Source organism: Alosa sapidissima, chromosome 9 (genome assembly GCF_018492685.1).
Source record: "Alosa sapidissima isolate fAloSap1 chromosome 9, fAloSap1.pri, whole genome shotgun sequence".
Classification (NCBI taxonomy): domain Eukaryota; kingdom Metazoa; phylum Chordata; class Actinopteri; order Clupeiformes; family Clupeidae; genus Alosa; species Alosa sapidissima.
In genome coordinates, this window is record NC_055965.1 from 33,102,076 (window position 1) to 33,115,181 (window position 13,106).

The 13,106-nt window shown below is 42.9% G+C and overlaps 4 protein-coding genes across 3 annotated transcripts in view; all 4 read left to right on the plus strand.

Annotated features, from left to right (window-relative positions):
* The window catches only part of LOC121718854 (zinc finger protein 665-like), a 1,212,449-nt gene that overhangs the window by 389,602 nt on the left and 809,741 nt on the right, over positions 1–13,106 (plus strand).
* The window catches only part of LOC121718796 (NACHT, LRR and PYD domains-containing protein 3-like), an 800,724-nt gene that overhangs the window by 337,181 nt on the left and 450,437 nt on the right, over positions 1–13,106 (plus strand). Inside the window, exons 10-11 of the mRNA XM_042103998.1 lie at positions 2,529–2,699; positions 3,684–3,854. Of these exons, the coding sequence (XP_041959932.1) occupies positions 2,529–2,699; positions 3,684–3,854 (342 nt within the window). The remainder of the gene's footprint in view (positions 1–2,528; positions 2,700–3,683; positions 3,855–13,106) is intronic.
* The window catches only part of LOC121718792 (protein NLRC5-like), a 787,595-nt gene that overhangs the window by 238,584 nt on the left and 535,905 nt on the right, over positions 1–13,106 (plus strand). The window lies entirely within an intron of this gene.
* On the plus strand, positions 150–11,787 carry LOC121719010 (stonustoxin subunit beta-like). Its single transcript, XM_042104510.1, has 4 exons — positions 150–243; positions 4,777–4,944; positions 6,209–6,255; positions 10,447–11,787. Exons 2-4 carry the CDS (start codon positions 4,889–4,891, stop codon positions 10,983–10,985), a joined length of 642 nt encoding a protein of 213 aa, XP_041960444.1. The 5' UTR covers positions 150–243; positions 4,777–4,888; the 3' UTR covers positions 10,986–11,787.

Genomic DNA, 13,106 nt, shown 5'->3' on the forward strand with positions numbered 1-13,106 from the left:
AAATATATATTTGTTTTCTCCTATTAATCCTTTCCTCTCTTTTTTATCTAAATGTAATGTAATCTGGCGCGAGAGATACAGTCAGTTCGTTACTATCACGTCACTCTTGGAATATATACTGCAGTGCAGCCGCAGCCGTTGAGGTCAGTTCAACAGGAGTCAGCGAGTAGTCAACAGCTCTGCTGTGCCTCATTTTGCTGTTAACGTTAAGACTTCAAGAAAATTCGTGAACCTTCTCGCCAGGTAGCTTCTAGGCACCTGAACTCGTTTTCCTTTACTTTCAGTACTTTTTAAGTTCTTGGGCTAATCAGTACAGAGTTATTCTGGAAAACTGGGGAAAGGATGTTGGAGCTAATTAACAGATATCGTTAACGTGCTAGTAGTCGACCATCTGGTGTTAATTTTAGACTGATAAGAAAAGTTACCTTTGTAATAGATGCAACTTGTAAATACTTCTATGTTTTATCAATTTTTTGAAGTGTTTTGTTTTTAATGGCAGTGTATACGGTTCGCCTCTGTGAATGTTGTCCAATGTTAGTGTTTCACATAAAAAAAGCAAGGTTAACGTTAACCTTAACTTAACGTTAGTTCAACAAGAGTAAACCACAGCACGTCGTCAATAATTCTGCTGTGCCTCGCTTTGCTGTTAAGACTTTAGTCTAAGAAAATTATTTAATCTTCTTGCCAGGCTTTGAGGAATTGTATCAGAGGGTAGCTAACGTTAACGTTAGATCTGCTGTTTTTAAGTCTGGTGCCCAACGACCAACGTCCCGCTTTGTTGTTTGAGTCTGTGGGGATCCAACGGCTGCGGCTCGAGCCCCAACCTCTCAATCGGAACTCCTGGTTGTCCTCGCTCCAGAATTCACCCTTCGCTAAGCCACACCCGAAAACCGCCACAGGCCAATCGTGGCTTAGCAACCCGTCACTAGGCACGGGAGGTCTGACAAGCTTTCGAGTTTTGCTATGTTAAACAGAAGTCGAATTTGCGTTTTGTTTCATTCGACTCTCCTGAATGAATGTAACATGCATGGGGGACGAAAGAGACACCATTTAAGCTATGTACTTCCCACAACTTAAATATTTGACAACATATCATGAATGGTACTTCAAATAGGTGTTATTTTAAATAGATTGCTGATGGGTTATACATGTTGGTGAACGTCTGTTCGTCTGTCCGTCATCGTGAAGCGTGTATCTCGCGGTTACGGAAATATCATGCAATATGCCATTTTTTATAGTTAAAAACAATATGTGTTCCCAATTATATCATGTTTCTATAGTGTAACATGTTATTTCACTGTGTCTTTACGTGGGTTAGGGCACCACACATCCAAATAAGTGCCCTTTATGACCCAAAGGCCTTCAGTCTCCATATGTTAAATAACTCATGAACAGTTTTGTTCAGAGCTGAAATTCCAACTGTATTTGACAGAGGGCAGATGTAGGTTGCTAGTGACAAAATATTAACTTTCAGTGTGGTACGATGTCTTTGTAAATGACATTTCATTGAAAAGTCCCGGTTCTCCTCCTGTGTAATAAAGCTTGTCAGGCATAGCAACTGTAACTAAGGAGGGCGGGACTTAGCGAAGGGTGAATTCTAACTGAACTGCACAGAGACACAGGATAACGGACAGAGTAGGCTATCTGAATTTGAAACACCTCTGATTCTCAAGACAGGCAGGCTATGAGATACAGGATAGCTAGAACAGATAGGGAAGGGTTACAAGTCTTGCAACAGTATGTCATAACCAATTAAAAAGGACGATATATATATAATTTAGAATATGTGAAACTGAAACTGGACAGGCCATAATAACCTCTGACTAGTTTAGGCTACTTATTGTTAAATTGCAATGTGAGCGGCAGCCAGCAGGGGAGGATACGTCACAAGATTATTTAAAAAGCAAATGTGCGTCTGCCCTGATTCTGATACCATGGCGGTATTAATTAAACCGTGGGGGGCCGCCATGCTGAAATAAACATAGAGGAAACACTGGGCTATAATATAAAATACCATTTTTTAACAAGCCTTCCCTAAATTCTAAAATGTATCAATGTGTAGGCTTATTCATGAGCTCATATCCTGAATAGCACCTAAGCATCTAACCTCTTTGAGGGTTAGAGACAACATGTGAGCTAGCTTAGCTGTGCTTGTGGAACGTTGGTAAACCTCACTACCCGACGTCTCAAGAGTGCTGCTGGAATGCAGCCAGTAGCCTGGGCTATTGGCTCAATTGTTAGCGCGCTCGCCTCCCGATCCGAGGTGCTGCTGTTCGCGGGTTCGAGTCCGGGCGTGTGCAGGGCTGAATCGCGCAGGTTCAACACAACGCAGGTTACATGGGGACAATCTATATTAAATTAGTGCAAGTGAATTCTTTGACTAGCTGCTGACCAGAGTAGTGATATGACAGTGGTGGACAGTAGTGATCTGATCTGATGTTCTGTTCTTGATTTTTATTGATCAGGGCATTGTGTAAACAGTATATCTTCCATTTATTCATGTTATCTTTTGTTGTGTTCTTATGCAGGCTTGCTGATTGTAAACTCGCAGATACGTCTTGTGAGATTGTGGCTTCAGTCCTACAGTCACCAAACTCCCTGCAACAGCTGGACTTGAGTGACAATGACCTTGGGGATTTTGGAGTTCAGCTTCTCTCTAAGGGACTGTCCAGTTCCAACTGCACAATACAAACATTAAGGTGGGTGCAGACGTTTCTTTGTAGTCTTTGTATCTTTGTCTGAAATGTCCTCATTAGTTAGAAGAACCATGACAACATAACAATGGAACATCAACTGGTCAGCAAAATGGAAAAAGTAGCAATTGACATCCTACCCTGATATCATTGTGCAGGTGTCATTCTACTTTTGAGCTTATTTGTGAGTTTTAAAATGTCTGAACTGATCAAATCTCTGTCATATAAGTTTATGATGAAGCAATATGGCACAAGTGAGAGGGGCGTTGGTAGCACATAATGCCATGGCTTTTATTCGGCCTTGTGCTGCAGGTAATCACAGCCATGGCTATATCTGCTACCAACGCCACTCTGCCATATTGCTTTCATACAACAGTTCTAACTAGTTGAGTTAAAAGACATCAAATTGTGTTTTCTAACGGTTTCTAACTAATTTATTTATTTTTTTTCATTCAACATCCGCCCGGAAAATAGTTCCAGTAGTTCCAATCTCCACGGGGAGCCAAACGCGACACCGGAGAGCCAAGTTCAGGTTGAGAGAGGCTTAAGCATCTAACCTCTTTGAGGGTTAGAGACAACATGTGAATGTAACGGATGTCAGCTAGCTTATCTGTGCTTGTGGAACGTTGGTAAACCTCACTCCCTGACGTCTCAAGAGTGCTGCTGGAATGCAGCCAGTAGCCTGGGCTATTGGCTCAATTGTTAGCGCGCTCGCCTCCCGATCCGAGGTGCTGCTGTTCGCGGGTTCGAGTCCGGGCGTGTGCAGGGCTGAATCGCGCAGGTTCAACACAACGCAGGTTACATGGGGACAATCTATATTAAATTAGTGCAAGTGAATTCTTTGACTAGCTGCTGACCAGAGTAGTGATATGACAGTGGTGGACAGTAGTGATCTGATCTGATGTTCTGTTCTTGATTTTTATTGATCAGGGCATTGTGTAAACAGATCTTCCATTTATTCATGTTATCTTTTGTTGTGTTCTTATGCAGGCTTGCTGATTGTAAACTCGCAGATACGTCTTGTGAGATTGTGGCTTCAGTCCTACAGTCACCAAACTCCCTGCAACAGCTGGACTTGAGTGACAATGACCTTGGGGATTTTGGAGTTCAGCTTCTCTCTAAGGGACTGTCCAGTTCCAACTGCACAATACAAACATTAAGGTGGGTGCAGACGTTTCTTTGTAGTCTTTGTATCTTTGTCTGAAATGTCCTCATTAGTTAGAAGAACCATGACAACATAACAATGGAACATCAACTGGTCAGCAAAATGGAAAAAGTAACAATTGACATCCTACCCTGATATCATTGTGCAGGTGTCATTCTACTTTTGAGCTTATTTGTGAGTTTTAAAATGTCTGAACTGATCAAATCTCTGTCATATAAGTTTATGATGAAGCAATATGGCACAAGTGAGAGGGGCGTTGGTAGCACATAATGCCATGGCTTTTATTCGGCCTTGTGCTGCAGGTAATCACAGCCATGGCTATATCTGCTACCAACGCCACTCTGCCATATTGCTTTCATACAACAGCTCTAACTAGTTGAGTTAAAAGACATCAAATTGTGTTTTCTAACGGTTTCTAACTAATTTATTTATTTATTTTCATTCAACATCCGCCCGGAAAATAGTTCCAGTAGTTCCAATCTCCACTGGGAGCCAAACGCGACACCGGAGAGCCAAGTTCAGGTTGAGAGAGGCTATATGTGCTTGTGCACACAGTGATTTTGCAGAGCCCACTCGTTCATATTATGTCATATGCTGAATTGAACATTCACCCTATTCTACTTACTCCATTTTCTCACTCAATAGCTGCCAAATGTGATACTCACACTGGACAATTCAGAGCAAAAAGCGGACTGTCCAAGTGCGGATGTCCTTAGATATCGCCAGTCAGGGAATGTCTCTTGTCCAGTCAGAAATTAAGAAATAGTTTAGCCAGACCTATCTGTTGTAAAACAAAACAAATAACTTCAGATTAACACAATGTCACCAGTTGATGCATGTAAAAACAATGAAAAGGACATTCTCTCTCTCTCTCTCTCTCTCTCTCTCTTTCTCTCTCTCTGTCTGTCTGTCTCTCAGACTCTCTGATTGTCTCATCTCAGAGAAGGGCTGTGGTTTTCTGGTTTCAACCCCCTTTCCCTCTCATCTAAAAGAACTGGATCTCAACTACAATTATCCTGGAGAATCAGGAATGAAGCTGTTATCTGCTAGACTGGAGGATCCTGTCTGTAAACTGGAGATACTGAGGTATGTTCAGAAAGAAACCCTAGTGTATTTAAACATTGTCTCCATTGTGGAGACCATAGTTATTTCTTAATACCGAGTGTACTGGCCTATTTTCAAATGTGTATTATAATAGCTGCATCCACAATCCAATGCAAATATTTAGAGATGCGTTCAAAGATAGTTTAGAGGTGTGTTGCAAACATAGCTGAAAGTTTAGGAACCTCTGCTTTCTGTTTGTCTTGAGTTCTGTGCGAACATTTCTGAACACTCAGTGGAGCTGGAAAGAGTTACTGTTAAAATGGACTCTTTGCACCAAATTGTATTAAATCTTACTATTCAGAGAAAGCATATTTGCCACAAACATTTACCAATTTGAATGCCTCTCAGATTCCAGGCTGTGAGATTAACAGAAAGACAAGGAGATGAGCAGACAGACAGGGAACAGTTTATCCCCGGCAGACAAGAAATGCTATTTTCTGATTGTCTGACAGAGAGGCTATTAATTCTGTATATCAGGACACCTATGAAGTAGCTCAAATTTAACCAAGTTAAAGGTACTCTAAGCAATGTTGGGTAATGTCACTTCTGTTGAAGTTCAAACAAAACAGAGAGCTACCTCGCCTCTCCCTCCTGTGAAACACCTCCTGAAGGTGTTGTCGGTGATTGGCTGGAACAGCTTATGTTTCATGGTCCAGGTTGGACTAGTCTGTTTTAGTTGCCGTTTTTGTGGCTGTCCTAAGAGACCGTGTTTTTTTTAAAGTGTATTCAGGCAGCTAGCAGATGGTGAGGTGATGTTTGCTGTATGTGACAATATGTCAGTAACCAAAGAAAGTGGTACAACAAACGATCATTAATTCAGGGTTGGACTGTGAAGGTGTTGCTGGTGGTCCGTGATCATGCATTAAATAATGGAGTTTCACTGCTGGAATGTGCATTTGTTATTCAAAGGGAGTCCTCAGGTTGCTCACTAACTCTAATCTAAGTACAGGACAGACAGTGTCGGGGCATTTTACTTCATGATTGTCTCCTGAGAACTAGAGGGGTCTTAAGGCGTCACCTTGGATGCCTTTGTATGCGATAAAGACAGCTGGAAAGAGATTTACTTCATTACTTTATATCAGGAAAAACATGTATGGCAGCAGGCTATTTTCTGTGGGATAATAAATCACATTTCACAGGTGGCACAAACCGAAAAAGAGCAGCGTTGAGATCTGTCAAATGGTACGTGTGTGTGACATTTTGTTTTTCAGAACTGACCGTGTGTGACATTTCGTTTTTCTTACAGAACTGACCACACTTCTTTAGACAGAGCACGACCACGTTTGCTGAAATGTAAGTTAATTGTTTATTTAGTATTTGTGATCATTCACATGTTTTAGCTTGAATGTGTGTATGGGAGTCTTGTAGCTGTGTGTGTGTATTTGGTAAAACATGACATGCCACAAAATATTCTGTGTGGGTGTTATAGTATGGTGTGCTTGAAAGTGTGTGTTGTGTGTGTGTGATGTGAGCAGAAGTATGTGTGTGTTTCTGTGTGAGCGGAAGTGTGTGTGTGTGATGTGAGCAGAAGTGTGTGTGTGTGTGTGATAGCAAGGTTTGCTAACCTGTGTGAATGAATGTTTGTGTGTGTGTATGTTACAGTATTGTGTACAGTGTGTAGCTATTTTGTGTGTGTGTTTAGTGTGTCTGTGTGTGTGAGGTGACCAGAAATGTGTGTGTCTGTGATGTGAGCAGATGTGTGTTTGTGTACGTGTTAATGTGAAAAGTGTGTGATGTGATGTGAGTAGAAGTGTGTGTGTGTGTGTGTGATGGGAGCAGAAGTGTGTATGTGAGAAGTGTGTGTGTGTGATGAGATGTGAGTAGAAATGTGTGTGTGTGTGTGTGTGTGTGATGGGAGCAGAAGTGAGTGTGAGATGAGATGTGAGTAGAAATGTGTGTGTGTGTGATGTGAGCAGAAGTGTGTGTGCGAGAAGTGTGTGTGTGTGTGTGATGTGAGCAGAAGTGTGTGTGTGAGGTGTGTGTGTGTGTGTGTGATGTGAGCAGAAGTGTGTGTGTGAGAAGTGTGTGTGTGTGTGTGTGATGTGAGCAGAAGTGTGTGTGTGAGAAGTGTAGGGCTGAACGATTTATTGCATTTGCGATAATATCGCGATATGATGAAACACGATTTTTAAACTGCAAAGGCTGCGATTACGCTTCGTAATATGTGACGTCACCAAAACGCATTTATACTTGCGCTTGCCGACGCGCCACCGACTCTTCACACCGACCACTGAAGAAGCAAAAAATGTAAACAAGAGGACCAGCTAACAGTGTCAAGAAAGGTCTGATCAGTAGAGCTACTTTGGTTAAAAATAAACCTCTTCATTACCTTTTGCTCGAACCTGCCATGTCCCTGGTTCTAGTTCATAATTCCCCTGTGCTGCTACTCTGACTGGTAACTTCGTTCACTTGTCCAGCTGACGATTAAAACTCCACGACTGTTTAGGCTGCACAGCAGCCATTGACCTGTGCACTGGGGACTTTGTTTACTGGAGTACAGTGACAGTGGGGGCATTTGCGTTATCCGCAAGTAGTTGACACAGCTAACCACCAAAAACCCAGCTGTTCTAACATTAGCTTACCAGCTAAGGGTCTAGGCTACATACATGCTGCTAACTGCTGCTAACTTTGCCTGTTTAAAGAGTTTTGTCTCCCCGATTGGCTTTGTTGTGATATGAACAAACTAGTTAATTTGCATGCATGCGTATTGCGCTGTGGTGATGATGCTAACCTTTAGTTAAAACCGAGCCGAACGGTCATTCAGCCGCATTTATTTGCGCTACAACAATCTACAGTAGTTTGTTCCGATTCACGTGCAAGTAGCCTACAGAGGAGAGGAGTGGGTCTGTGTGTGTGTGTGTGTGTGTGTGTGTGGGTCTGTGTGTGTGTTTGTGTGCGTGTGTGTGTGGTGTGTGTGTGCCACAGGACAAGGAGAAGCCGTGTCAGTCCCACTACATGTAGACCTATAACGAAAGAAGATCATATCTACATGAAATAGAAACGTATCAGAATCAATAAATGTTTACAAGGCTGGAAGTTCAACAAATATAGGTCTACTAATGTGATTAAATAATAAAAAATGTTTTATTCATCAATCTTATTCAATGACCTAATGCCATCATAACATAGGCATGGGCTCCAGGAAAGAACAGTTTATGTTTAACTTATCTAATTTTGTGTTGGTCTATAGAATAATATATTGCTTGTCTTTGTTGAATAAGACAGAAGATAAAGAGCTTAAAAATAATCGCATATCGCAATCGCAATATTGGTGAGAAAAATCACAATTAGATTTTTTTCCAAAATCGTTCACCCCTAGAGAAGTGTGTGTGTGATGTGATGTGAGTAGAAGTGTGTGTGTGTGTGATAAAAGCAGAAGTGTATGTGTGTATGTGTGTGTGAGCGGATGTGTGTGTGTGATGTGACCAGAAATGTGTGTGTGTGATGTGAGCAGGAGTGTGTGTGTGTGTGTGTGATGTGAGCAGGAGTGTGTGTGATGTGAACAGAAGTGTGTGTGTGTGTTTCTGTTTCTGTGTGAGAGGGTGTGTGTGTTTATGTCTGTGTCTAGTGTGTGTGTGTGATGTTAGCAGACGTGTGTGTGATGTGAGCAGAAGTGTGTGTGTGTTGTCATGTTTCTCTCTCTCTGTATATGTGTGTGTGTTCTCATGTTCTATCTCTGTATGTGTGCGTGTGTATGTGTGTCTCTGTTCTCTCCTCTCGTCTGCAGATGCCTGTGTGTATGTTTGTGTTGATTTGGTGTGTGTGTGTGTGTGTTTTCATGTTCCCTCTCGTGTGTGTGTGTGTCTTCTCTTGTTCTCTCTCTGTATGTGTGTGTGTTCTCATGTTCTCTCTGTGTATGTGTGTGTGGATGTGTGTGTGTTCTCATGTTCTCTCCTCTCCTCATGTGTGCAGGGTAGTGGTGTTTGTGTGTGTGTGTGTGAGAGAGATGGTACGGCAGTGGTTTGTGTGTGTGTGTGGGTAGAGTAGTGGTGTGTATGGGTGTGTGTGTGTTTGTGCTGGTGTGTGTGGGTGGGTGGGTGTGCTAGTAGGGTAGTGGTGTGTGTGTGTTTGTGTGTGTGTGGGTGGGTGTGCTGGTAGGGTAGTGGTGTGTGTGGGTGTGTGTGCCGGTAGGGTAGTGGTGTGTGTGTGCTGGTAGGGTAGTGGTGTGTGTCTGTGTGTATGTGTGTGTTAGTGTGCTGGTAGGGTAGTGGTATGTGTGTGTGTGTGCTGGTACGGCAGTGGTTTGTGTGTGTGTGGGTAGGGTAGTGGTGTGTGTGTGTGTGTGTTTGTGCTGGCAGGGTAGTGGTGTGTGTGTGTTTGTGCTGGTAGGGTAGTGGTGTGTGTGTGTGTGTGTGCTGGTAGGGTAGTGGTCTGTTTGTGTGCTGGTAGGGTAGTGGTGTGTGTGTGTGTGCTGGTAGGGTAGTGGTGTGTGTGTGTGTGTGTGTGCTGGTAGGGTAGTAGTGTGTATGTGTGTGTGTGTGCTGGTAGGGTAGTGGTGTGTGTGTGTGATGTGAGCAGAAGTGTGTGTGTGTGTGATGTGAGCAGGAGTGTGTGTGTGTGATGTGAACAGAAGTGTGTGTGTGTGTGTGTTTCTGTGTGAGAGGGTGTGTGTGTTTATGTCTGTGTCTAGTGTGTGTGATGTGTGATGTTAGCAGACGTCTGTGTGATCTCAGCAGAAGTGTGTGTGTGTTGTCATGTTTCTCTCTCTCTGTATATGTGTGTGTTCTCATGTTCTATCTCTGTGTGTGTGTGTGTGTGTTCTCATGTTCTCTCCTCTCGTCTGCAGATGCCTGTGTGTGTGTTTGTGTTGATTGCTGGTAGGGTAGTGGTGTGTGTGTTTGTGCTGGTAGGGTAGTGGTGTGTATGTGTGTGTGTGCTGGTAGGGCAGTTATGTGTGTGTGTGTGTGTGTGTGCTGGTAGGGTAGTGGTGTGTGTGTGTGTGTGTGCTGGTAGGGTAGTGGTGTGTGTGTGTGTGTGTGTTGGTAGGGTAGGTGTGTTTGTGTTTGTGTGTGTGTGTGTGTGTGCCTGGTAGGGTAGTGGTGTGTGTTTGTGTGTGTGCGCTGGTAGGGTAGTGGTGTGTGTGTGTGTGTATGTGCTGGTAGGGTAGTGGTGTGTGTGTGTGTGCGTGCGCTGGTAGGGTAGTGGTGTGTGTGTTTGTGTGTGTGTGTGCGCTGGTAGGGAGTGGTGTGTTTGTGTGTGTGTGTGTGTGTGCGCGCGCTGGTAGGGTATGTATGAGTGTGTGTGTCTGTGTGTACTGGTAGTGGTGTTTGTGTTTGTACTGTTCTCTCTCTGTATGTGAGTGTGTGTGTGTTCTCATGTTCTCTGTGTGTGTGTGTTCTCATGTTCTCTCAATCTGTGTGTGTGTGTGTGTTCTCATGTTCTTGTACTGTTCTCTCTCTGTGTGTGTATGTGTGTGTGTTCTCATGTTATCTCTGTATGTGTGTGTGTGTGTTCTCATGTTCTCTCCTCTCCTCTTGTCTGCAGATGCCTGTGATCTCACACTGGACCCAAACACAGCACACAGACGTCTCTCTCTCTCTGAGGGGAACAGAAAGGTGACACGTGTGGAGAAGCAGCAGCCGTATCCTGAACACCCAGAGAGATTTGACTCCACATGGCAGGTGTTGTGTAGAGAGGGTCTGACTGGACGCTGCTACTGGGAGGCTGAGTGGAGTGTTGATGATGGAGCTCGTATATCTGTGGCCTATAAAAGCATCGAGAGGAAAGGGGACAGTGATGACGTCATAATGGGACAGAATGCCAAGTCCTGGAGTCTGTTCTGCTCTGGTCACAGTTACTCTGTCTGGCACAATAATAAACGCACTGGCATACCTGCCCCCTCCTCCCGCTCCAGAACAGTAGGAGTTTACCTGGACTGGCCGGCCGGCACTCTGTCCTTCTACAGCGTCTCCACTAACACACTCACCCACCTGCACACGTTCCACTCCACATTCACTGAGCCCCTCTATCCAGGGTTTTGGCTTTATTATGGCTCCTCAGTGTCCCTGCGCAAGATCACATGAGCTCCTCCTTCAACAGGTACATCCACCCTTTTCTCCCTTTCTCTCTCTCTCTCTCTCTACCCTCAGTCTCTGTCCCCCTCCCTTCTCTTCTCTTCCTCTCTCTCTCTCTCTCATTCTCCTCCATTTTCAGATGTGTGTGTGTGTGTGTGTGGTTTGTATGACACTGTAATGTAATATAGGCTCGTAGGCACAAGAAGCTCTTTTACAAACAGTAAAGATTACATTACATCAGATTTAATGTTGCCCACTGGCATATCACACACATCAAGCTAATATTTTTGAAGTTGAATGTGTGTGTGTGTGTGTGTGTGTGGTTTGTATGACACTGGTGTCTATTTAACCAACTGCCAAAATTCAGACTTAAATTCATCAAGTCAAGACTCTGTGTAACATTCCGCAGTAACCACGTAACCGTAGCAACATCCATTCTGTTGATCTGTGGCCCTGGCAGTGGAGCAGGGCTTGTTACTATGGCAATAGTTCCAGCTTTGGCCCATAGACTGTATAAAGAACTGCAGGAACACCAGTCACACACAACTGTTCATACACATGTGTAATGTATGTATGTATGTATGTATGTATATTCAATTATAGACTACCGTTTGATGAAACTAAACAAATGCTGATATTGCTTTCTTTATATTATGCTCTTTCCCTAAAATGAATGTGTGGATTATGAGAATGTTTTCAACAACAACAATATGATGTATTCTGTTCTCCCTAAAGTTTAGTTATTTGCTGAATTATCTTTGAAAAATTATTTGCTGATCTGAGGTGTCAGTGTTTTTATGTGTGTTTACATGCTTGTTTTTCTGACTTATATGAAATATGTAAATAAAATGTGTTTCTGACTTTTAAATGTCTAAATAAAGATTTTGAAAGGAGATTTAATGAACCTGTTGTCATTTTATTTGTTTCATTGTTTTTTATGCCATAACAAAAAAGAGTATGTGATTTTTATTTTGTGATTTTTTTCCCCCCTTCAAACTTCCTTTTTCTGTAGTTGGACATGGCATGCATTGACCACCACGGCCATCTCTCCATTCAGTGCAACACTGTAACAGATTGGTGTATTGCAGTAGTTATAACTGTCAAAATAACACGTTCATGTTGATTAATTGATCATAGAAATATTAATGCGTAAAAAAAAAGCTGATTAATCACATTTTCAAAGTGACATTTTGACACAGTGCAGTCTGGCTATCAATGATTGAAGGAGGCAGACGCTGACGGGAGCATCAATCTAGGCTATTATTTCTGCAGTAAGGAATTCCCGTTGCCGACCATGGGAGTTCGTCAAGTCTGAAATATCACCAGAGAATGTGTAATAGGTAGCCGTGCTCTGGTATCACCTCAATGCAACTAATCTGAGTAGAAACTCAGAAGTTCGCATCATGCTGAACGAACAATGTAACGCAATACGGAGGTAGGCTACGAGTTAGCACACTGATGACATGACATGGCCGCCGTCCCCATATTGTCGGTAGCCTATTGCCTCTACATTTCAATGTAGTTTTCATACATGACATTACCTAAGATAAAATACCAACTTCTAGCCTGTTAATTCTGCTGAAATACAGAACTACCCAGCTAGCCACCAAAACATCGTAGGCTACTGTCTTACCTATACATATTTGTTGCGGTAGCCTTATAAATCGCAAACTTCTAGCCTGTCAAATCCCTGACAGACTTATAGCCACCAAACATCGATGTAGGCCTACTGACTTACATACCGTTTTAACTTGCAAACGTTTACACTGTCATTCTTTAAAATGTCATGGGCGTAGTGTATCTTTCCCCCGTTTTTCCTACTGTTCAATTATGTCTTTTTCTTCTCAACGTTCTATTTCTTATCCTGGACTGCCACCTACTGGTTAGAAAAGGCAACAACCTAGTAATTATGTGAATGAAAATCTTCCACGTCAGCCCAGCCTACAGTCCTGCTTATTACTCCCTCCCAGGTCGTCCAGCGTGTGACCATATGCTTAGTCACACTAAACTTCATAAATATATTGAATGTGGGAAAGGGTTTTCAGAAATCTCAAAACTCAAAATCCATGCTTGTACACACTGGAGAGATGTCTTATAAATGTGCTCAGTGTGGAAAACTTTTTTTCACAT

Bases quoted from the DNA above. Each gene is read 5' to 3' on its own strand.
- LOC121719010 (XM_042104510.1), top strand. From the start codon at position 4,889: ATGAAGCTGTTATCTGCTAGACTGGAGGATCCTGTCTGTAAACTGGAG. The intron at 4,945-6,208 runs GTATGTTCAGAA...TTTTTCTTACAG, and splicing joins TGTAAACTGGAGATACTGAG to AACTGACCACACTTCTTTAG. The intron at 6,256-10,446 runs GTAAGTTAATTG...TCTTGTCTGCAG, and splicing joins ACGACCACGTTTGCTGAAAT to ATGCCTGTGATCTCACACTG.